This window comes from Myodes glareolus, chromosome X, assembly GCF_982192425.1.
Source record: "Myodes glareolus chromosome X, mMyoGla1.1, whole genome shotgun sequence".
Classification (NCBI taxonomy): Eukaryota; Metazoa; Chordata; class Mammalia; order Rodentia; family Cricetidae; genus Myodes; species Myodes glareolus.
This window is the reverse complement of record NC_142053.1, coordinates 119408127-119431751: the sequence shown is the minus strand read 5'-3', so window position 1 is coordinate 119431751 and position 23625 is coordinate 119408127. Positions and strand designations below refer to the sequence as shown.

Sequence of the window (23625 nt, the reverse complement as noted above, 5' to 3'; positions counted from 1 at the left end):
TATAAGTACTCTAACTTTGATTTTTTTCTAGTATCTGTTTCTGAAAATTGGTTATTAAGGTAGTCAGGGTTTCTCACCAACCACATTCTGAACATTCCAATGTTTGGATACAGTCTGGTACACTGCAGGGATGCAGAGTAGCAATATTATCTTCTACTTGACTTACTGGGTACCATTAAGAACCTGCATCCTGCCATGCTTTGTGATGCCAATGGGAAGCCTGCCACTTTCTGAATGGAGATGGAGGAGGAGTAGATGCTGGGGGTGGGGGTAGAAAGGAGGCAGGGGAGGAAACTGGAGGAGAGGAGGGAAGGAAACTGCAATTGAGATGTAAAGTAAATGAAAAAATTTAGTTAACAAAAAAAGATGGTATTCAAAAAAGACCCTGTACCCTTTATTATGCCATTATTATAAAAACAAAATTAGCTAAGAAATTGTCAAATGTCTTCTGATGGGTATGACTGCCTCCAGATGAGAAATGCTAAGTTACTTTCTATTCTTGGCTTTTCCATTCTGTCTGTACAGGGAGCACTGTTTCATATGGATCACATCATTCCACTGATAGTCATGTGAAGGTTTGTTATTCTTCAGAAAGGAGAACTAAATAACCATTCTGACACAGCTATCTTTACATTTTTTTCTGTATATTAATACTCTGGAACCTATTGAAAATTTCCCTTCCTTTACTATTTTATCTAATAGCTGTTTCCTTGAATTCTTGCAAAACCTTTCTTCCGAGGGCCCATGTCTTTCAGAGTTTCCAACACTTTTATTTATTTCCCACATCATTTTATCCTTTTATCTTGTCTAAGACTTAAATAGTTGGTTATTGCTTTAGTCGAGACCAAATATGAAGGTATACTTTTACTGTTTTAATTCTTTATTTACTAGGTCCTGTACTAGGGAGGACATTAAGTGCTAAAATGATTCAAAAGCAGAAGAAATTCTTTGGCATATTTTATTTATGAGCAGCAACCACTTACTATGCCATTTAGGTACCTTTTCTTCTCTTCTTTTCTTTTCTTTCTTTTTGGTTTTTCGAGAGAGAGTTTCTCTGTGTAATAGCCCTAGCTGTCCTGGAACTAGCTCTGTAGACCATGCTGGTCTTGAACTCACAGAGATCTGCTTGTCTCTGCCTCCCAAGTGCTGGGATTAAAGGCGTGTTGCCACCACTGCCCAGCTAGGTGGTGAGAAAAACATTGTGCTAAGTGACTGACATATGTAACCTAATGATTAGTTCTTACAGATATAGGAGTAATAGTACTGTTATTCTGTTTTTCTAGATGAAATCCTGAGGTATAAGTGTAGCCTCTATTAAGCTCAAGTTCAAGTATAGCCAAGCTCTGACACCAACACAAGCAACATGACTTTGAAACTAATGCGCTTTAATAACTTCTATTAATAAAGCTGTAGAAATTGAAAAAGAGAGCCTTCCCTAACTGATTACTCTAATTCTCATAATAGGAATAGACTTTTCTATTTTTATCCATTAGTTACATGGTCTCTTATCACAGTTAGCTTGATGCTAAAAACCATTCTGTGAAACAAAAGGGGAGTCCAAAAAAGAATAATAATTCCTGTGAGCATAGTATATATCTCATATTTCTTCTTCATTAAATTCTATTACTTCTTTGGGAATGGTATTTCTTACTTGAATATATAGATCTCCTGTGGACAGTACAACATTTTTTTCTCTCTAGAATAGCTAATGAAATAAACCTGATTTTTACTTTCAAAGGAAATTGTTTATAATGGAAAGTGACAAGAAAGAGAGAAGCCCAGTATTCAGAAATGAAAGAAATATAAATGAATTCTGTGTATTTAAATATTTAGGAATTTAGAAAAATGCTTAAATTATAATTTGGCTTCTGCAAAGAGAAGAATTTTTAATACAAAAAGAAAGGCAATGGAGCAGGGTGGTGGTGGCACATGCCTTTAATCCTAGCACTCGAGAGGCAGAGGCAGGCGGATCTCTGTGAGTTCGAGGCCAGCCTGGTCTTAAAAAAAAAAGAAAGAAAGAAAGGCAATGGAGTAAGTATGACAACAAACTTTGAAATGTACGGATATCATTCTTATTTCCCAGTAGAAGAACTTGGCCCTTCACCATGTGACAATAGGTCATTAAGGCCATTTACTATTTAGGTGACTAAAAGGGAGAAAACATTTGATTTTCTTTTATCAGTGAAGTTGAAAATGTCTAGGTATAATATTCTAGACACTAAGTTTACTCACTGCACAATATGCACTTACAACATTTATGAGAATAATGTCCAAAATACTATACACATTCATTTATATGCTTTTGATGAGGGGCTAGATTTTCAACCAATGAGAAAAGGTCTGGGTTCCCATTTCCCAACTCACATGGTTCTTGAGATATTTTAAATTATTTCCCTTCATTTCCTACAAAATCTGACTTCCTGTGGCCACAAAGGAGTTCAGCCAGCTGTGCCTACTCTAGCTGAATTTCTCACGTAGAAATGTCCTGTAACGAACCAGAATGTCCTGTAACAGTGTGCTGTGATGAACCAGAATGTCCTGTAACAGTGTGCTGTGATGAACCAGAATGTCCTGTAACGGTGTGCTGTGATGAACTCGAAGGGGCACGAAATCCACTAGCAGAGAAAGCTGGGGGAAAATATTTCTGCTCTGAAAAGTTGCCAAGCAACTGATTTTTATTAAATTGAACCTTTGCATTTGAAGCCTGGGAAGATGAAACCAATTGTTAACGTGATTTAATTCTATTTTCCTTTCATTTTGTAATGACAATAATGAAAATTAATATCTAATATACTGGGTACTGAGGCAATTTACAGTGCATTGTCATTAAACTCTCACAAAAACTCTATGAGGCAGAAATCATCTTCATTTAATAAACGAGAAAAGTGAAGCATAAAGTTGTATGCCTTCAGGGTCATTCTGGAGTAGTTAGGTGATAGACAGGATCCAGGGACACAGTTGGTACTACAGAGAATAACAGTAAACCCCAATCTACATTGGTTTTGTAAATAGATCTACTTTTGCATACAATCTAAAATTATTTTGGTTTTTATTGTTAGTAAAATGAAACCTTTTACCCCGGTTTAAAAGGATAAGCCACACCATTGTTCCTTACCCACAATATAGGAAGCTTTTTAAAAAGCTGTCAGAGTCATGCTTATATAAATGCATGTTTATTGTTGGTGAGTAGATACAAAATAACGTATAAGCTAAGACAAAATTAGGACTATTTCTGCTTGCTTGAAACAAAATTCTCAAGGTTGGAAAGACTAATGAAATGTTTTAAAATGATTTTTCTAGAGTTTTTTGACAATTACTTTTTAATCATATATGGCAAGCTATTATTACTGGTAGGGTCAACAAATATCCATGGATAGTTCATCTCAGCTCCATTACTTAGTAGCTGGGCAAACTACTTAATTCCTTTGCATTTTAGATTTTTTTCATGCACAGATACACTGTTGTTGGGAAGCTTAAGTGGACTAACCCCTTTTCAGTGCATAAAACATAAATGAAAGCTCCATAGGCATAATTTTAGAAACTGTCCCCTGACCATCGTCACCTACATACACAATTGCTTACGTGAGTATCTGTATTTTTAACTCATTCACTTAAAAATAGCGAAGATAGTGTAAGATGAGGATTTTCGCTAAGTAATTATGTTTTGCAGCACACAACTAGAATATTTTCACATATTTGTCTGTGGAGATTACTACTGCAAACTGAACAGGATCTATACTCTCCTAAGAGACAAACTTGTGGGCCTGTGTATAAGGAAGGATCTTGATTAGGTTCAATGAGGTGGGGAGTGCCATCATTTCCTTGGCTGAGGTACCATAATGAAGGAAAGAAGAATGTGAGCTAAGCATCAGCATTGATCTCTGCTTCCTGACAGTGGGGGCCATGTGACCAGTTGCCTCCAGTTTCTGTCATCATGATGCTTCCCTTATGACAGACTGCACTCTGTGAGCAAGAATCAATCCTTTCTTCCTCGAGTTGCTTTCTTCAGACATTTTTGTTGCAGCAAGGAGAAGAGTAACCGATATGGTATTTTAAAATGAGCTCCCTATTTTCATATATACATAGATGATACTTTAAAATGCAAATTTACTAAGATACATTCAACCAAAAGTACATCTCTGTACTATGGACTATGTCATGTCTCTTAAGATTTTCAAAATCCTACTGAAGCTTTCTAATATTCTGCTTTGTTCGAGAGAGTGTTTTCCTTGTACCCTAGGCTTACCTACAACTCCCTCTTTAGTCCAGGCTGAACCTGAACTCACAATCTTCGTGCCTCAACCTCTGGGCTGTTGGGATTACAGGTGGATGCCATCTAACAGGCTTAACTGTAGACATGCCTTGAGTAAAGAGGCAATGTAGAAAATTATTAGAAGAGGAAGAGTGGCTTAATTTACATACTTGAAAATGAGAATATTTGTGACTAATAACTACATGGAATGCTCTTAAAATGTGAACCTTTTGTACTTTAGCTTACTTTGTATAGTGTCAGAAGAATAGAGAATTCCATCTATAGTGTTCTACTTGAGATATTCAAGAGTGGAACTGCATGAGGGGTCAAATTAAGAAGTTTTCATTGATTATTTAGCAAAGTATGAGGTATTCTGCATTTAAACTTTTGAGGTTTCGGCTTAAAGATTTATAGAAACCCCCAGGATCTCAGGCCTAAGTTTTGAGAATACCAGGTATTTGGGTATGGTAAACATTTAGAATTCCTGGATGACAACTATTTATCATTTAAAATTTAACATAAACATCATGTTTATTTGCTTAACTTCCCAGCCTTCAATTCTACAGCAAACACATTGTACATGTTTTTCTACTTACCTGAAACAACTTTGTTATCTCCTAATGAGTCTTACCTTTGGATTATGTCTATCTTACAGGCAGAATTTAAGTTTTATTGACCCTTGTGTTCCTAGTGCCTGGGTGATTTTATGTATATATACAGCAAATATTAGCTGGGTAAGTTAACAAATGAATTTGTTTTAGGGAAAATTATGAAAACAAATTTCTTATAACTGATAGGTGCATTTCAACATTTAAAATCTGACTTTGAAATCAGAGTAAATAAATTAAGCTGTTGTTTATTTGGAATAATCTTAAAGTTATAGCTCAAAATTTCCAAGAAACTATCTACAATTATCCATACTGAAAATATAGATTAAAATATATTATTATGTAGTATGATTATATTTTTAAAGTTCAATATTTAAAAAGATAATTTGGTTGATGTCTTTTTCTCTTGCTTAAACATGCACACAATTATTTTCTTCTCATCTATTTCAAAGAAATACCAAGAATCTATAGACTACATAAATTTTCTAAAATTTAAGGTGTTTTATTTTACTGGGAGAGATATATTTTGTGGAACATGACAGAACCAGGTCCTTTAAATTGTAGTCTGAAAGTAGTAACAATTTCTAGTTATTCAAGTAAGAACTCAAAATATTTGACTATATATGGTGATGATGATTTCCCCTTACATAAAACATTTATTCAATTTGATATGTGTAGAAAAATCTAGGATGTAAGAAAATAAGAGTAGATGTACTATACAGCCTAGTGAATAACTGCTATTCAATATGTAGTTGTGAAATAAAGCAAACTTTTATATTATCTCATGGGTCAGGATAAGGAGGGATAATGAAGACAATATACTTATATACTTCAGGATTACAACAGTACAGAAAAAAGTTTCAAATACCTCCAATATGTGACAATTTGACATAAGCAGAATAGTACTATTAAACTCCTCTGATGTAGGAGGGTCATCTGCCTATGTGTTACTTTCATTGGTTAATAAAGAAACTGCCTTGGCTTTTGATAGGATAGCAGCTTAGATAGGCGGAGTAGACAGAACAGGATGCTGGGAGAAAGAAGCAGAGCCACTGCCATGAAGCTGCCTGCTCAGACATGCTGAATCTTTCCCAGTAAGCCATGAGCTCGTGGTGACATACAGATTATTAGAAATGGTTTGAAATCAAGATGTCAGAGTTAGCCATGAAGAGGCTAGATACAATGGGCCAGGCAGTGTTTAAATGAATACAGTTTCTGTGTAATTATTTCGGGAAAAGCTAGCCAGGTGGCAGGAAGTGGCCTGCCACTCTTAATTACAACATTCCTCCATTGCTGATGGGAGTGCAAACTTGTACAACTGCTTTGGAAATCAGTATGGCGGTTTCTCAGAAAATTGGGAATCAATCTACTACAAGAAGCAGCAATACCACTCTTGGGAATACATCCAAAGGATACATGCTCAACCATATCTCAAGGATATTTGCTTAACTATGTTCATAGCAGCATTATTCGTAATAGCCAGAACCTGGAAACAACCTAGATGTTCCTCAACCAACGAATGAATAAAGAAAAACTACTCAGTGGTAAAAACAATGACATCTTGAAATTTGTATGCAAATGGATGGCACTAGAAAATACCAACTTAAGTGAGGTAACCCAGACCCAGAAAGGTGAATATTGTATGTACTCACTCATAAGTAGATATTAGACATAAAGCAAAGGATAACCAGCCTACAGTCCACAACCCCAGGGAAGCTAGGTATCAAGGAGTATCCTAAGAGAAACATACATGGACCCTATGGGAAGGGTGACTAGAAAAGAGACCCTGAGAAAATTAGGAGTGTGGGGAGGGGGGAAGAGAGGGGAGAGGGGGAGGAGAGAGGGGGGCCAAAAGGGAAGGGGGAGGTGAACATGAAGGAATGGGATAGCCAAGATGAGATAAGGAGAGAGAGGCAGAGCAAGGAAAGGGATATCTTTTTTTTTCTCACTTTTGTACTTATTGATTTTTGTTGAGCTCTACATTTTTCTCTGTTCCCTTTCCTGCCTCTCCCCTCCCCTTCAACCCTCTCCCAAGGTCCTCATGTTCTGAATTTACTCAGGAGATCTTGTTTATTTTTCTACTTCCTATGTAGATTAGATCTGTGTATGTCTCTATTAGGGTCCTCATTGTTGTCTAGGTTCTCTGGGATTATGATTTGTGGGCTGGTTTTCTTTGCTTTATGTTTACAAACCACTTATCTTGAAAGAGGGAGCCATTATGGGGCTAGCGAGAAATCTGGCACTAGGAAAACTCAAAGGAATCCACAAGGTTGACCCTAGCTAAGAATCTAAGCAATAGTGGAGAGGGCACCTGAATTGCCCTTCCCTTGTAATCAGATTGATGACTACCTTAATTGTCATCATAGAACCTTCATCCAGTAATTGATGGAAGCAGATGCAGAGATCCAGAGCAGAACACTTGAGTCCAGCTCCCAAAGACCAGTAGAAGAGAAGGAGGAGCAATAATATGAGCAAAGGGGTCAAGACCATGATGGGGACACCCACAGAAACAGTTGACCTGAGCTAGTGGGAGCTCACTGATTAGACTGACAGTCGGGGAACCTGTATAGGCCTAAACTAGGCCCTCTGAATGTGAGTGACAGTTGTGTGGCTGGGGCAGTCTGTCGGGTCATTGGCAAAAGGACCAGGATTTATCCCTAGTGCATGAATTGGCTTTTTGGAGCCTATTCTTCTTGGAGAGATACCTTGCTCAGCCTAAATACAGTGGGGAGGGCCTTGGTCCTGCCTCAAGTGATGTGACAGACTTTGTTGACTCCCCATGGGAGGCCTCACCCTCTCCAGAGGTTAGAGATGAAGTGGGGGGAAGTGGGGGAGCTGGAGGAGGGGAAGGAGAGAGAACTGGAATTGGTATGTAAAATGAGAAAATGTTGTTTTAAAAATAATTTTAAAAGTTATGTTAAAAATATAAATGCTTATTCTTATGACAAAGAAGCACATGCACAGAGACAAACACAAACGATTGTAAGCGCTCATGTTCTTTTCAAATTTCTTTATTCCTATCACTGTGTGTGTGTGTGTGTGTGTGTGTGTGTGTGTGTGTGTAGGGGTTGTGTATGTGTCATAGTACATGTGTGGATGTACCATGAGGTACCATGTCTAGCTTCTGGGAGTCGTCTTCTAGCTTTTCAGTGGCTTCCAGGACCAAACTCCACTTGTCAGGCTTGCACGGCAAGCATTTGTACCCATGGAGCCACTTTGCTGACCTTGGTTTCTATTCTTAAGGAAAATTTTTGGCAAAACTTTACATATATAACTTTACCAAATAGCTGTAAGAAAAATTAAACATGTGTAAGAATAAATAACCTGTCGTTTGGGAACAGAGGATGGAGCAGGTTGAACTAATTAGGAAGGATCTTGCCTTTTCCCAAAGTGTATGTTCCTCACTTTTAAGGATTAATTTGACACTGGACAGGGAAAAGCATAGACTTCCAATTAAATCCATTCATTTTACATTTCAGGCACCTTCACAGGCAAATATTGGGGATACACTGTATCAATTTCAACTATTTGTGACTGTGTTACCTTCTTGGTCATACAAAGAAAATGAAGAGTCAACAATAAAAGCCCTAACATAGTAATTCTAGGTTAATCTGTGCCCTAAATAAAGTTTGTCCTTTCTAGTTAACATTTTCCTCTACTCAAAGATAAGATCAATCACTTAAACTTCTTAAAAGAATATAAAATCTGACACTCTATTTTCCTCAGAAAAGCCTATCTAAAAGATTCTTTAAAAATCCTCAAGGATTGCTGGGCGGTGGTCATGCACACCTTTAGTTCCAGCACTCTGGAGGCAGAGGTAAGAAGGATCTCTGTGAGTTCGAGGCCAGCCTGGGCTACAAGAGCTAGTTCCAGGACAGGCTCCAAAGCAGCACAGAGAAACTCTGTCTTGAAAAACAACAACAACAAAAAATCCTTGAGGATTAAATCAATGATTTTATTTCAAAGAAATCATGTTCATTATAAGCATTTATACTTATAAAACTCTTGACTTAATATATCACCTATCATAGAAGAAATACATGTGATTCTACAATTTTCATATGCCATTCTGAGTTAAAATCTTTATTAGTCATTAGAAAATATAGAAAACTTTCTAATATCATGCCTTAAATTGTTAGTAATCTACTCAGAAATACATGACGACACTGATGGATTTTAACTATTGGAGAGGAATCCAATAATCTCACCACTCCAAATCTCTTAAAGGTAATCAAGAAACTCAGGGAAGATATGTATCCTTATATAAATCAGAGAAGAAGGAACTCTTACCATAGGTCGGTGTGCTTTCTCGTCTTCCTTGACTACTTGATCTTCCTTTTTCATATTCATAGCAATACAAGACGGTATCTTCTTCCACGATGTTAAACCTCTTTCGATATTCCTGATCCAGAAATGAATTTGGGGATTCAGATCCCTTATGAACTGGCTTGCCCACCATATGTCCTCTGAGGTCTTCACAAGGAAGGTTTCCCTTTTCGTCCCTAAAGCAAAGTGAAGGTAGAGGAGATGGGAGTAGCATTAGAGTCATACAAAATTAGAGGGACCTTAAAATACAAATAATACCTTTCCTTTACCATGTATCTTCAGATTTTTATAAGATTTCTTTGAGAATTATAGGGATAGTTAAAGTTATTCCTATTTTGTCTCAAATAAGGCCCAATGGTTAAATAAATTGCCTCAATGTCATACAGATAATAAATTCCAGCTAGAAATATACCACGAATCTTCAAATTTCTGCTCTAGTTCATTTTCACAGTGTTATGTCATAGGAAGAAAAATAATATAAATTGATATTAGTTGAAGGAAAGATACTAGGTATAATGCTAACAACATAATCATAGATTTTTCACCTGCTTGCTTATCTTATTGGTTTTGACAGGATTTGTGTTGCTGAAAACAAAGTTCTTTCTGAGTCTATCACCAAAATAAAGGGAAACTATGGTCTTATGAATGATATTAGTACCACACAAATCAGTATTATAAGAAGTTCAAACAGATTACTAATGTAAATGAATTTTAATGTTATTATAAATATTCAAACTCTATGTATGTCCTGAGAGTAAAAAGATGTCTATGTGGAACTCATTCAGAAAGGCTAATATAAAAATTACACATTAGCAATGTTTCTTATAGAGATAGGGGAAAATATGGTAAAATATGGTATTTACAAATAGGATTTGGGGAACAGCAATTCCACTTTTTCATCTGTAATAATTAAAGCAGACATTTTCTTAACATTTTATGGGATTCCTAAATCTTATTGCTGTTATTTAAAAATAGTTCCTTTAAAATGTTTTTGCTCCAATAATTTCATTTTTATTTTTATTGAAAATTTCACGTGTTCAATGCATTTGAATCATATTCATTCCTCATTTTGCAGCTCTACTTTCTCCTGGGTGCCCTCATATCGGCCCCCCTTACACACTGGGAAACTTTACTGAGCACTGCTCAGTTACTTTGTGAGAATGGCTAATTTGCGATTTTCCCTCATGAGTGGTCTAAGGTGCAAGGCCATGGTTTTTAGAAAGTAATGGATGACTGAACCCCTAATGAAAGATCCTTTCTAGGACTAATTAAAACAACACCTTACTTATCTTGTGAAATGTTTCCCTAGGTATCTGATATTTTTTTGTCTTCTAGAACATGACTATGAATGTAAAAGCTATGCTTTTCCTCCCATGCATCATTGTGCTTCATTGGTTCTAGGTGTTCCCAGTTACTCAAAAGTGTACCATAAATCAATGTTATCAAATAAGAAAACATTAATTCTACATCAAGAAAAGATCAAAATCTTAAACTTGAAGAGAAACTTGAGTCATTTTTAATTAGCTTCTATTATACCATATAAAATAGTGATGAATTTATTAAAATATGCCAATTATGAGTCTCGGCCTACCAAAAATCTGTATTTCTGCATCTTCATGAAAATGTTTCGATGTTCAAATTCAAAGAACTATAATCCAAATATTTTAATTATGTAGACAGCAATAAATAATATTCTCAAAGATGACTAAATCAGAAAGGTGTCTTATTAATTTACTTCTTTACTATGTAAAGTTATCATTATTATAATCATTTACTTTTGTACATCCTAAAACAAATATATTGCTTATTAGTGATTTATAAACATATAACCAGTTCTTAGGAAATATAAAGAACACAAATATAAATCTCAGTGCAAATTTCATTTTTATTTAACTGAAAGCTTTTCTTGAACTAATTGCCTGGTATTTTTTTTTGTTACTGCTAACTCTCCATTGAAAAAAATTGATATTGCAATTAGCTTGGAAACAGTTGCAGTGAATTCATAATACTGGAGAAAGGTTATGTTTATCTGTAAATTTGCAGATTTCTCTACGAGGCCCGTGACATGAATAATAATGCAGCTTGTACCAGAAGGTAATTCAGAACTATTGAATTTCCATATTATATTTATATAGACATTCCCTGCAGAAGAAAATTGCAAGAGCTGGCATTTTCTATAATATAACATTATAGAGAAGCAGCCTTTCTCAACAGGTCAGGTTTATTAAACATGTTTACATGGAATCTACTAAATAATGTTAAATTTGGAAATGTATCATGCAAAACAAATTTTTGGTGGAATGAAATAATAATATATAAGTATTAAATTAAATATATAAATGTGTTCATATGTGTATATTCATAGTATGAGTTTCTGAAGAACTTAAAGTAGTCACTGTAATATAAACATTTTCACTTCTCTTAAATTTATATGTGCATGTACAAAAATAATAAATACATGTCTATACTCTAGATTTAAGTATTTAGGTTAAAAGATCATTGCCCCAGTAGATATTCTTCACAATTAATTAGACATAGTAGAGTTAATAAGGCAAATTAGTTATTATAGCGAATAATTATTTAAGGACCTCTAAAATAATTATTTACAACACAGAGAAAGAAATTTTGTTAAGTACAAAATATAGCCAGTATTATGTTTTTATATTATCAAAATTCTTACCCTATAAAAGATGCCATTACAATATTCTTTTAATGATCACCTAAAATTTGAGATAGTAAATACAACTTCTTTTACTTAAGAATGTGTAAAACTCATCTATAAACTCTATCCATTTAAAAACATGAAATGTTTTACATTAAACTGACACTTCTCGAAGCTTCACAAGCAAAAATCTTTCCTTATTATTTACCTTGTAAAATAATTTTGGTTATTTAACATTACTTTCCTATTATGCAAGGTAATGAGTGTAAGAAACTCACTGTCCAATTTATGCTTATTAAAATTTAGTTGTTGTCATTATTAACAAAAGAGCATTAGGTATAATGAGAATTGCCTTCTAGAATATGGTCAGAATGCCAGAAAAAAAATATTCACAGTGTTCTTGAAAAACTGGCATAACAGTTTAGGAGCTATTATATTAGCCTTTATCTAGAAGCTGTCCAGAATAATGTCATAGGTAGTTTATACCTGGGAATGTATGGTTCTGCAGGAGGAGGGGGAATGTAGAGATCCTGGAGGGCAGAGCTGTCTCTTTTGGTGGGTGTACTGATGGTGCTGGAGGGCGTGGCAACGCTGCTTGTGGGACTTCTAGGTATAAGAGGCTGGTTAAAATGAAAAAGAAAATACATACGCACACAAACAACACAAAACAACAACAATGACACATAGTTATCATTTAAAAATGATCTGTTTGTGCAAAGTTTTGAACTTGGCTGAAATAAAGAAAAATGTTATTGTTCATATGGGTATTTCTTTGACCCCCTCCCCAAACAAATAACATATAATGGTTTTCAATGCAGTTCCCAACTCACCTTTTCAATAGCTTAACCATCCAAAACCTACTTATAAAGTAAAATTACCATTCAATGATTCATAATGAGAAGAAATGTCACTCACAAAAAGAAACGTATTTTAATTAACTTTTCCAAAATCGTACTTTTGAAAGCTAATAAAAATAATTCATAAAAGAATTAGCTTCCTCACATCCTGACATTTGAAAAATTATAGTGTTATATTAGTAAGAAATGTCAGAGATGCTCAAAGAAGGGAAAAATGGCTATCAACACAGGATAGAATTTTCTAGAAAACTATATTTCCTCCCAACATAAACACTGGTAGCTGTCTCATCCCCGGCCCTCAGAGCCATTTTATATCACATCTTTAAAAGTATAGTGAATAAGGAGACACAAACATTTCATCTTTCACAGGCACATATATTTATCCAGTATTTAAAACTCATCTTTGGTTGCATGCCTATAGATATCTTGGATTTAAGTATTAAATAGGAAGTTGCCTTCTAAAGATACTGTATGAACCAGATTAATCACATCAGTCTTAAGAGCAGTCCCAATTCCAAGATTCACAGTATTTGAGAATAATCTTGTGGATTGAAAAAAATTATCCTAAATTGAAACTCAAATTCACAAATTTTTATATTTATCTTACAGATCTTACTGATTAAGTATACATACAATTAACATTAAAATAAAAAATCTCAGTGCAGTCTCAAACACGATGATAATGATCACAAAATGAATCGCATCTTTGTATGACAAAATGGTGCTATTTTAGCCTGTATGAAACACATTTGACATATCTAGATGATAGACTCACAGTTCTACTACTTCAACATGCATTGCTGGACACTTAAATAAATGCATCTTACAACTATTTTGCACTGTAGTATTACTTTCATACAGATAACCAAAAATTGTTTGAAAGTCAGGCATGAATACAATGGAGATTACAATGTAGGTCACTGGGATATGCTACATAATTTGGAATCAGTTAATGATTTTGACCTTGCTCATTGCACAACTCCCCTTAATAGCTTGAAATCACACTTCCTGCCAAAATGGTGGTTAAGTTTAAATGTATGTGAAATCAAACTTAAAGAAAGAGAGACAGGAAAAAGGAATGATCATGTATAAAATTTAATTTTCTATCATATATGATGATTTACAATGGTCAGAAACATTACACATTAATTAATGTAATACATTATGACAGTATGCAATAAAGACTTCCCTGTCTGACAATATGATTTTTTTTGGAAGAGAATCCAGTTAATCTATGCCTGTCCTATAGAAACAAAATTCTTGGCAATGAGAAACTCTTGATATTTAGATGACTGGAAGAGTCGTTTGTACTGATGAATGCCATGAAGCCCAATGATATTAAATGAAAATTCTAAGGCTGTGTTTCATGCCTCTATAATATTTGAATGAAAGATTCAGTGATACATACACATGCACACACACACTTACTCATATTTACTGCAATATGACTTCATACAGTTTTTTATTCTGTTGTTATCTTTTAGCTCTAAGTACAGATAACCATAATAAACATGAAGTAAAAGAAAACCTTATTACACATTACATTAATTTCCAATATTTTAAAATCAATTTACTATGGAAGACAAATGAATATTTAGTATGCTTTTTAATGTACTAGTATGGTACTTTAAAATATCTCACTTCATGTGAACTTAAACCACTTTCTAATAACACAAGCTTGTCATAAAAAGCAATCTGACTCAATTTTTAAATTCTATTTTAAGGTTGCTAATTGTAGTTTGAAGATGTTTCTCCATTCTCTTACTGATATATAGAGTTTTTGTTTGTTTAGTACATATTTTTTTCTTCCCACTCCACAAAAAACAAAGAAAGAAAAACAGAATTGTATTAATTTTTACATGGATATTTAAATATGCTCTAAGTATGAGTTAAAGCCTAGCAGAATATTTTATTCTGCATACATTTCGTTTCTAGGAGATTGAAGCATTAGCAATGCCAACTTCCTAAAATTCCTGTATTTGTACATTTCTATTTTCAACAAGGAGTTGCTATTAGTGTGATCAGTAAATGTGAATCAGTATATTGGAAGGTTAATATAAGAAAAAAAGCTTAAAATGTTCAAATAGATGTCAGGTTTGATTATGTTACCCTGGTCCAATTAATTGAACTGCTTTTAAAAAATTCAACGTGTTTTTACAGAACAAAAGAAGAATTATTCAGTTCTGTTCCTGAGTTCAACTGGTGTTTATTTTATTGATAGGTAAATCAGAAGAAGTGTTTTCATGGTTTATTGTGTGGATATAATCTGGCTTATCAGTATGTCCTACAGCAATTAAAGCACATATAGTAAATATTCAATATACAATTATTTTTGGGTACTATTTGTGTTATTATTATCAAGCTATGCAGCGATTAAAAGAAAATATTAATTTGAGTGTCAAATTAAAAAATCAACTTTGACATTGGCAATGGAATAATAAACTGTGTCCTAACATTAAAAACACTGTGGACAAAAACTGAAATACTATAAAATTAAATGATTGAAAAAATTTTGAAATCATTGAGAAACTTTAGGAAGACAGTAACAATATAAAGCCTAGAATAAATGATGAAATTAAGATGAACTCAATCATTGAGAAATTCCTAATTGTAACAAGGAAAAAACAAATGAACAAAAACAAAAATCATGTGCTATTAGTGTGAAATTATATGGAAAATGACAAATTTATTGTCCCCCAATTAAAACCTAATGATTTTTCAGAATTCAAATCAAATTTTAATAGGTGTATTCTTTGAGTAAAAATTTCAAGTAAGAGAATTTAATAAAACTAAACTATAGCTTCTCTTATCCTAGAAACATTTACTGTAAATCATTATTTATTCTAACATAGCATCATTGTAACAATTATAATTGTAATAAGAAAGATGGGCATATTAAGCAAAAATAATAACGCTATTTTTTTCTTTCACAATTTTAACATGTTTGGTAAAAATGTGCATGGAAAAAACTACTATCAGTAATTAAGAGTATTGTTTTAAGACTGCATATTTTTGTAAGGTTTCAATATAACAAGGCACTATGGTATGTAATCAAGTGTGATTTGGATCCATTTTGAATTCCATTCCAAATGATTTTATTTAGAACCTTGTCATAACATCCAGTATGGTTCTTACGTCATAAAGCTCTTCCACCAATCGAACAGCACTCTGACACAGAAGATCATTTGTGTGTGTATATGCGTACGTTTATGTGTGTGTATGTGTGTATCTTACTCTTGTAAATCAAGTCTGATAAATTATTGTAGAACACTGCCATTTATCTTTTTAAGTTCAAAATCATATGCATCTTTTTAAATGTACATTTAGAAGCTTAACAAGCACTTGCTATTGTCATCAGGACTTAGAAATCTACTTAGAACTTATATATGCATTTCAGTGTCAGTTTAAACTATATAAATATCTTAAAGACATTCTCTAAAATATAGTACGGTACAAATCTTTCCCAAGGTATGAGTGAAGACTTCAGCAATAACATATGACTGATCAGTTTATATACTGATGGAGGGTTGTAATTGTCAAAGAAAATTTTTAACTTTTACAAGAGATTAAGTGAAACAATACTTTTTTATTTGATGGATCAAGTGTTTTCGTCTTTGTATCCCCCAATTTTAATATCACGAATAGCATATCTGCAAAGAACTAATACATGTCTATGGTAAATATTATTAAAAAAGAATATCTAAACTTAAGAAAGTAATTTGAGTTTTAAGTTTTACTTGAAATATTTTATATTTCCAAACCCTTGGCAAGCATATTTTAATTAAGTTGGCCCTCAGTAAATGATTCAGTGAAGTTAGAGATATAAAAGTCTTCAGTGAACCCTATGACATAGAGGCAGCCCCAATATTTCAATGTTATACACTGTAATAGTATTTAGTTCCAAAATACACTTAAGTCAAATTCACACAAAAACTTGTTTTCCCTTTCAGGGGTAAAAATATCAACTGAGATACAAATGATTACATTAAGTATATAACCTAGCCATTCATTATATTTATTATTAGAAATAATCACAGACTCCAGTTGATCACAATACCTCAATTTTCTAGCACAGGACAGTTTTTAAGTCCTTACACAGTTCAGGCATATTGTTACTAAATTCCCAATACTGGCTTCATTTAATATCAGAATATTACTTTATATTAACAATTATTTCCTTGATCATTCCAACAAATGCTCCAGAGAAAATGTATTCTGGGTTTGGAAACAAGAATTTGCATACAATTTTGTACATTTCATGACCATATAAAGGATGCTAGATATAATTTTAGAAAATAATATGTACCTTTTTACCTGGCCAAGCTTTTATTAAGTGAGAGATTATATTTGAAAAGAATGTAAGCAAAATAATTGCATTGTTTAAAAATTCTACCTCAGTTTCACAGCTTCTACTAAAATACAAATTTATTAATATAAAATATTTGTACTTTTTATTAGCATATAAATTTTCTGTTGTTCTTACTAGACTATAAAGAGAACATATTTTTAGACCATGGATATGATCAGGAGACCTTAGATCCTTGAAATTAAATAACACAGATGTATGGACATCAAAATATGTATGTTATTATACAATATATAATAAAAAGCCTTTGGAGTCATATTACAAAATAGCTTTTCCCATCAAATCATCTGTACTGATAATAAGACTAGTGTACGTAATTTTTGTGCTGCTCAATCTTATGTGCATAATTAAATGATAATATTAAAATTGAAGTTATGTATTCCAAAATATAGTTAACAACATTATGGTGTATTAACTGAAGAAACTACATTTGAATTTGAGGTTTTACTTGAAACCCTTTACATTTTAAGATCTCTGAAAAGCATAGCTTAACTTAATTGTCAACTGTTTAAAAACAGCTCACTCCACATCAAATAATAAGCAAATAATAAAAGCTTATTATTTGAAGTCAGTGTTAAAATTGTAAGAAGCATTTGGCTGAAACCCACAAATGTTACTTAGATTCTTTATTTTATTGTTTGAACACTGATGAATTATAATTGATATGACAGCTGCTTAAGTTATTTTCTAACATGAGCATGTAAAACACAGAAATACTATTGTTGTCCAGCCAGCACAATTACATTTTTAGTTAAAATTATTTTCTAGTGTTATACCTCATATAAAACATTTTCTTTACAATATGTTTTCAGAACAACTCTCAGAAACGTACAAATTGTCTTTCACTAATATTTGTTTAATAACATCAACTTGCATTTTGGGTATTGAAATAAATTTTGTTGCTACTCCTGCTTTAACTTTTACACAATTACTTTAACCATTTATATTTCTATGTACTTTAAATTTAATGTGATCACCATTCTATAGTCGTTATACCAATAAAATTTAAGTACAAAATAACAAGCCAATACTAATAACTATGGCATCAATATATGAGATTTATGGAATAGAAACTAATTAAGGAATATAATGCTATTCATATAGCTTTATCTCAATTCATATGAAATGTCTTGAAAAATATCTAAATCAGCTTTTGAACTCTAGCATTGATTGACCTGAGATGTTTTTCTCCACCAAAAGCTGGGTTCTTTAACAGTTTTAAAAATTCAATGACTCCCAGTGATGATTTAAGAAGATTTCTTGGCAGTGTCCAGCTAATTTTTCGATACATCTCTTGTAAGAAGAAAATGACTGTCCATATTTTCTTGCTGCAATGCATCCTAATTTAGTACCAAAACCATCTAAACATATACTTGTGACCTATTCAGCACTCCCTGAAATTTATTTCACTGAGAGACGAATGTGACTATATGCAATCACCATGCTTATCCACATCCTGGAAATTAGCAGAGTGCCACTAAGATAATTTGAAAGCAGTTCTCAGAAGACAAGATACCCCATTTACCTTCTTAGAATAAATGATTGTATCTCAAAGACAAACATCTCTACTACTTAGGAAAGTACACAGATGATAACAGAATTCAGTTTTTCAGATGTAATTAAATTTGGTCATTGTATCTAATTGAACGATCTTTAAGTCCTTCAGTCTATCATCAAATGTTTGAGAAAATAGAATTTTATCAAAAGAACTGCCAAATTTCATGAAATGTGCTGATGAAATTTCTCTGTGAGCATGAAGTTGAATTGTATGCTTTTGCTTATTTGGCTATGATTTCCAAAGATATTCCAAATCAAAATCTGTTATTGCAGTTAATTAATATTGAGTAGCCCTATTTTAAATAGTTTAGAAATAAATACTTTAAGATATATATGACATTCTATTTGTATAAATAAAATTATTACCATTTTTGTTTACAATAATTGGTTTGAAAAAGAAATATGCACTATTTTTGGTCTCCATGTAAGATCAATTGCAATTTTTATTTGAGAAAAGTTAATAGGTAAGTTAAGCCTGGTAATTAGAAAATGAACTAGAAATGCTGATTTGAATAAATTTCAGATTCTTTGTATAGTTTTTAATTAAAGTAATTCCTACTAAATTACTGGTATACTTGATAAAAATAACCAACATAATTCAAACTTCAAGTTTGCATATTGACGATTTATATGTAAGTGAATTAATAGGCATTCTAGTTTCAGGTGATTTGTATAGCCACCAGAATTAAGAAAACAATAATGATGATGCTTGTGTCTACCTAGAGGACTGTTACTGCATTAGCGTTTATGGTTCACAACTGAGGCTGGTTCTCAGGAACTAGTAAGAAAAAATATCTCAGATAAAGGTATGAAGCAATCCACAATTGCCATCAAATCTCATCTTATTATTTGACTTTTATTTTCTAGGACAGTCTGCATTCAAACTCTAGATTTTAAAAATTTTACGTGTTTCCCATTTTCTTGTTCTCAAATCTGTATTCTATAAAAATTCTGATCAAGTGGTTTCCATTTAGCCACTAAGTTTCCACTAAGGTGTATTGATTTAAGTACAGGCTAAAGCCTAAGTTCATGAAAGAACTTGATTATAATGGTGTAATATCTAGTCCTGAAATAAGGTGTAGGACCATGTGGTAGTGCTGCTACTGTATACATACAGAACACACCCATCTTACACTCAAGAATTTGGTTTAGCACTGCGAGAATTTAATTAAAACCAATTTCTTCCCTTCTACTTTGCAAAAGTCAACTTTGAAGCTATTTTCAAAGATGTTAAAAGTAATTTTGTTTTCACTAATAGGCTTACTTATCTAGAGATGGTGAACTTTGGGAATTCATTTTAGGTAATTCCTATTGGGGTAAATAGCAAACTTACAAATGTGTGGTATATGGTATATACATATGTACTTATTTAAATTATCCTCCCAGATTTTAGTATTATGAAAAGGTAAACATAAAAATATTCAGCATATATTAGTAGGTAGTGAGAAATAAATATAATTAATGATTTGATAATGCTTATGTATAGCTATACAAGAATGGACCTAAAACAGTACCTTAAAATATGCCATATTGTACAAAATGAGGGAATTAATTTTAAAAGGTCTTTGCCCTCTAACTTTGAAGAAAATATGTCATGTGTATGTATAAGATATAAAATACTAGGTTTTTTGATCAATTTACTTTTTATATAAAAGTGTTAATTGCTATAACATTCATTCTCCACTTCAGTTTATGCTACTGGAAAAAGATCTAACAATGAAATAAATTACGATGTGATTTTCTAAACAGACTACTTCAAAGTACGCGGATCAACAAGAACTAGGATCTCTTTGGTGTTCAGGTCCCTTTATGAAAAACTGCACACGAGCAATGATTTTTCCAGCTATTTAAAGAGAACCATCTAATAGCTGAAAGTGGGAGGCTCTTCTCCAGTGTTCCTACTCCTTTAAACTTTGAAAAAATGTCATTGGCACAGACAATAGAAAATTCCAGATGAAGCAAACCGCCTCAGAACTTTAACAATCATTAGACATTTTGGTATAAATATTGTAAGTCAAATGCATTTAGAAATACTAATGCAATCTACATTTATTCATTTGAAAATTAGAAAAGTTTTGCATTAAAAATGTTAACATTGGAACCTTTTATGTGTTTTAATATTATTTAAATATAATGTCAACTTTAAGGCTGATAAGTGGTAAAGTTTAAAAGAATAAAAAAATTATATTTATAAGAGTTGTTTAATAGAAAACTTACTTATTAGAAAAAAACTGTTGCTTGTAAAGGGCACTATTAGAAAAATTACTAAATCTTACATAGTAGAGCCAATAATGAAGCTTTTCTTTGTAATATGAGAAATCATCAGTATTCTAAATTAAATGGGAAACTATTTAAAAATGAAAAAAATCAACTAGATTTCTACAAAAAGGTAATAGTTTACTACTTAAAGTGAAGACTGGTGAAAAAATTCCATTATACGTTTAAGGATTATATCCTAATCGAAATAAAATGTATTGGTTTCCTGTCTTTGTGCAATAACAATATTTTATATCTTTTTAATAACTCTTATATGCCTTATTATCACTCAAATTAACATTTTATAGTAAAATTTCATAATGAAAAAAACTGCAAAACTTCTAATATAACTATCCCTGGTTTTTCTGCGGCAGGGGGTGGACAAGTGGAAAATGAGCTATAAGGAGGAACACACTAGTAAATTTTTAATTGCTAATTTGAAAATTAAATTTCTACTCTTTATAAGTTACAAATTTATTTCCTGATTTAAAGTAATTCCAAAACTATCTGCTAGTTTCTTCTAGAAATGGATGTGATTATATCATGTAAAATTCAAGATTCTATCACAAAAAGTCAACCTCTTCATTTTTTTCCCTCCATATTTTGGCGTGGAGTAACTTGTGAAGTTTTAGAATTATGCTTTAGGTTTCTAATTAAATTAGTGTTATCATTTGGGTTTTAGTGATTCTCTCAAATTACATCACAATTAAGCCTATAAGGATAAGCAGTGAAGAGATAATTTCACAAACAAATTTTCAAAAGCATACAAGATTAATTCATATGCTGCTGAGATGAGGCACAGAAAAGAAGCATTACTGAGATAATCTATGGCTAAAATGATGGTGTATGACTTATGATTAAGCTTCATTACCTGCAGAGCAAGGGGCTTCCATCTCATATTTTTCAGTAAAGCTGGTGCTGAGGTAAGCATGCTCTGAGGTCGCTTTTTCAAAGTTAAGATAACACCACTCGGGTCCTCTCGTAGTGCATTCACCAAATTTTTCAACTGCCACCCCACCTGGTAACCAGCAAAATCATTACAATAAAATTGAGGTACAGTACTCGAAGATTTAATGTTCTCCCCCTTTAATAAGATTAGTAAAAAAGAAATCACATAATTGGAGTATCCTCCTACCTATTTTCAGGAGATATATATTCAAGAGAGAAGTTTTATATTTGAATTATTAACCATATTATTGCATTAGAGTCCATATAATTATGAGACAACACAATGGACATTTACCATATCAAAGCGGAGACTAAAACATATCTTGCCATTCAAGTGATTTGGAATATAAAGAAATTATATCACCGTTAATACTGCTTAGCTGCTAGGTCTCGGCCAAAGCTCTTTACAAGTACAATTTAAAAGTCCACATGCCAGAAAATAATGAGTTGGCAATGTCCTGAGCTAACAAACCACACCACATGCTTTCTCATCACCATCTTTTAGAGATATGTGACTGCAAGTGTCTTTAAGTTAGACTGATATTGTGCTACCAATAGCAGGTACAGACACACCAAGAAAACATTCTGAAGCAAGGGCAGCAGCATCAGTGAAATAAACCTTTTATCGCGGTATAAAGATAGATTTAAAAATGACATGGCAATGTTACTTCAGTGCAGCATCTTTTGCAAATGTGTTCCAAATAACCCTATAAGCTTAATATTTGTGTGCTAAATTTAATGAAGCTGTTTTATTTACATATCAGCCCAGAACAATTAAGGCAAATAGTAAATGATCTGAAAACTGGCTTAATGAATATTCATGTTAAATTATTTCACTAATCATCTTTAAAAATTTTAAACATAGAACTTTTGTTAGTTTGCTTTTAAAATGGATTAGTGATACAGTATCAAGTAATTAAGGTTCCAAAACTGGCTAGTTAAAACAGATAGTTTAAATGAAACATTAAAAATCAATTACTGTATTATTCATTTTTAAAAATATATTTCATTTTTGGGGGGAGGGATTATTTATTTATTTTTAGTTCACCACAATATACCCAGAGAAACAGGAAAACAGTGTTTGCTACTAACTTCCCTACACACACACACACACACACACATTCCCAGATTCCAGAGAAGTTTTCAGACTTTCCTTTTTAACTTAATTCGACTTACAAAAGTCTGATACACCTTTGGGTTAGTAACGTGAGTGGCAAGCTTTTCTCGGACACTGCACTCTCTTCATATTAATATTAAATACTTAAAAAGAAACTTTTATCTTAAGTCTAGTGGAGTCAAAATTTAAGTTGGATTGCAAACATAATTCAGCAAATGTTCTAAAGAGTCATGTTACTTTAGGCACTCAAAGTAAATAGATGTCTTCTGTGTGCTCTTCATCAAGGTTTGGTCTAGAAGATATCACTCAACTGGAAAGAATAAGAACTTCCACCAAATGATGCAAAGGTTGGAAGAGACTATTAAGAATTAATCTGGCATGTATCCATTGTAGTTTAGTGGCAGATGTTTGATATATTTATTGAACTTCCTCTAACAGATAAATTCAACCACAGATGAAGTGAGCGAAGAAAAGGAAGAAGAATAACAAAACAAAGGTGCTTCAGTGCTCAAAATCTTGAATAGTTTGCTATGGATCAAAATGGTCACTATGATAAATAAGAGGGTGCGACTTTTGAAAAGAAGATTAATGCAGATCAATTTCTATTAGAAAACCAGCCCAATGCTTCCTGTTTTCTATAAGGGAGGATGATTATATATATTACATTCATTCTGAT

At 32.7% G+C, this 23625-nt stretch overlaps 1 protein-coding gene across 5 annotated transcripts in view; it reads right to left on the bottom strand.

Annotated features, from left to right (window-relative positions):
• Cnksr2 (connector enhancer of kinase suppressor of Ras 2) overlaps window positions 1-23625 on the bottom strand; it is a 241640-nt gene that overhangs the window by 95824 nt on the left and 122191 nt on the right. For 3 of the 5 annotated variants that reach the window (XM_048440719.3, XM_048440718.3, XM_048440722.3), the window contains exons 9-11: window positions 21756-21902; window positions 12335-12468; window positions 9151-9362 (exon numbers count right to left, since the gene is read on the bottom strand). In XM_048440719.3, coding sequence (XP_048296676.1) covers window positions 9151-9362; window positions 12335-12468; window positions 21756-21902 — 493 coding nt within the window. The remainder of the gene's footprint in view (window positions 1-9150; window positions 9363-12334; window positions 12469-21755; window positions 21903-23625) is intronic. The other 2 variants (XM_048440721.3, XM_048440720.3) reach the window with 1 other exon arrangement.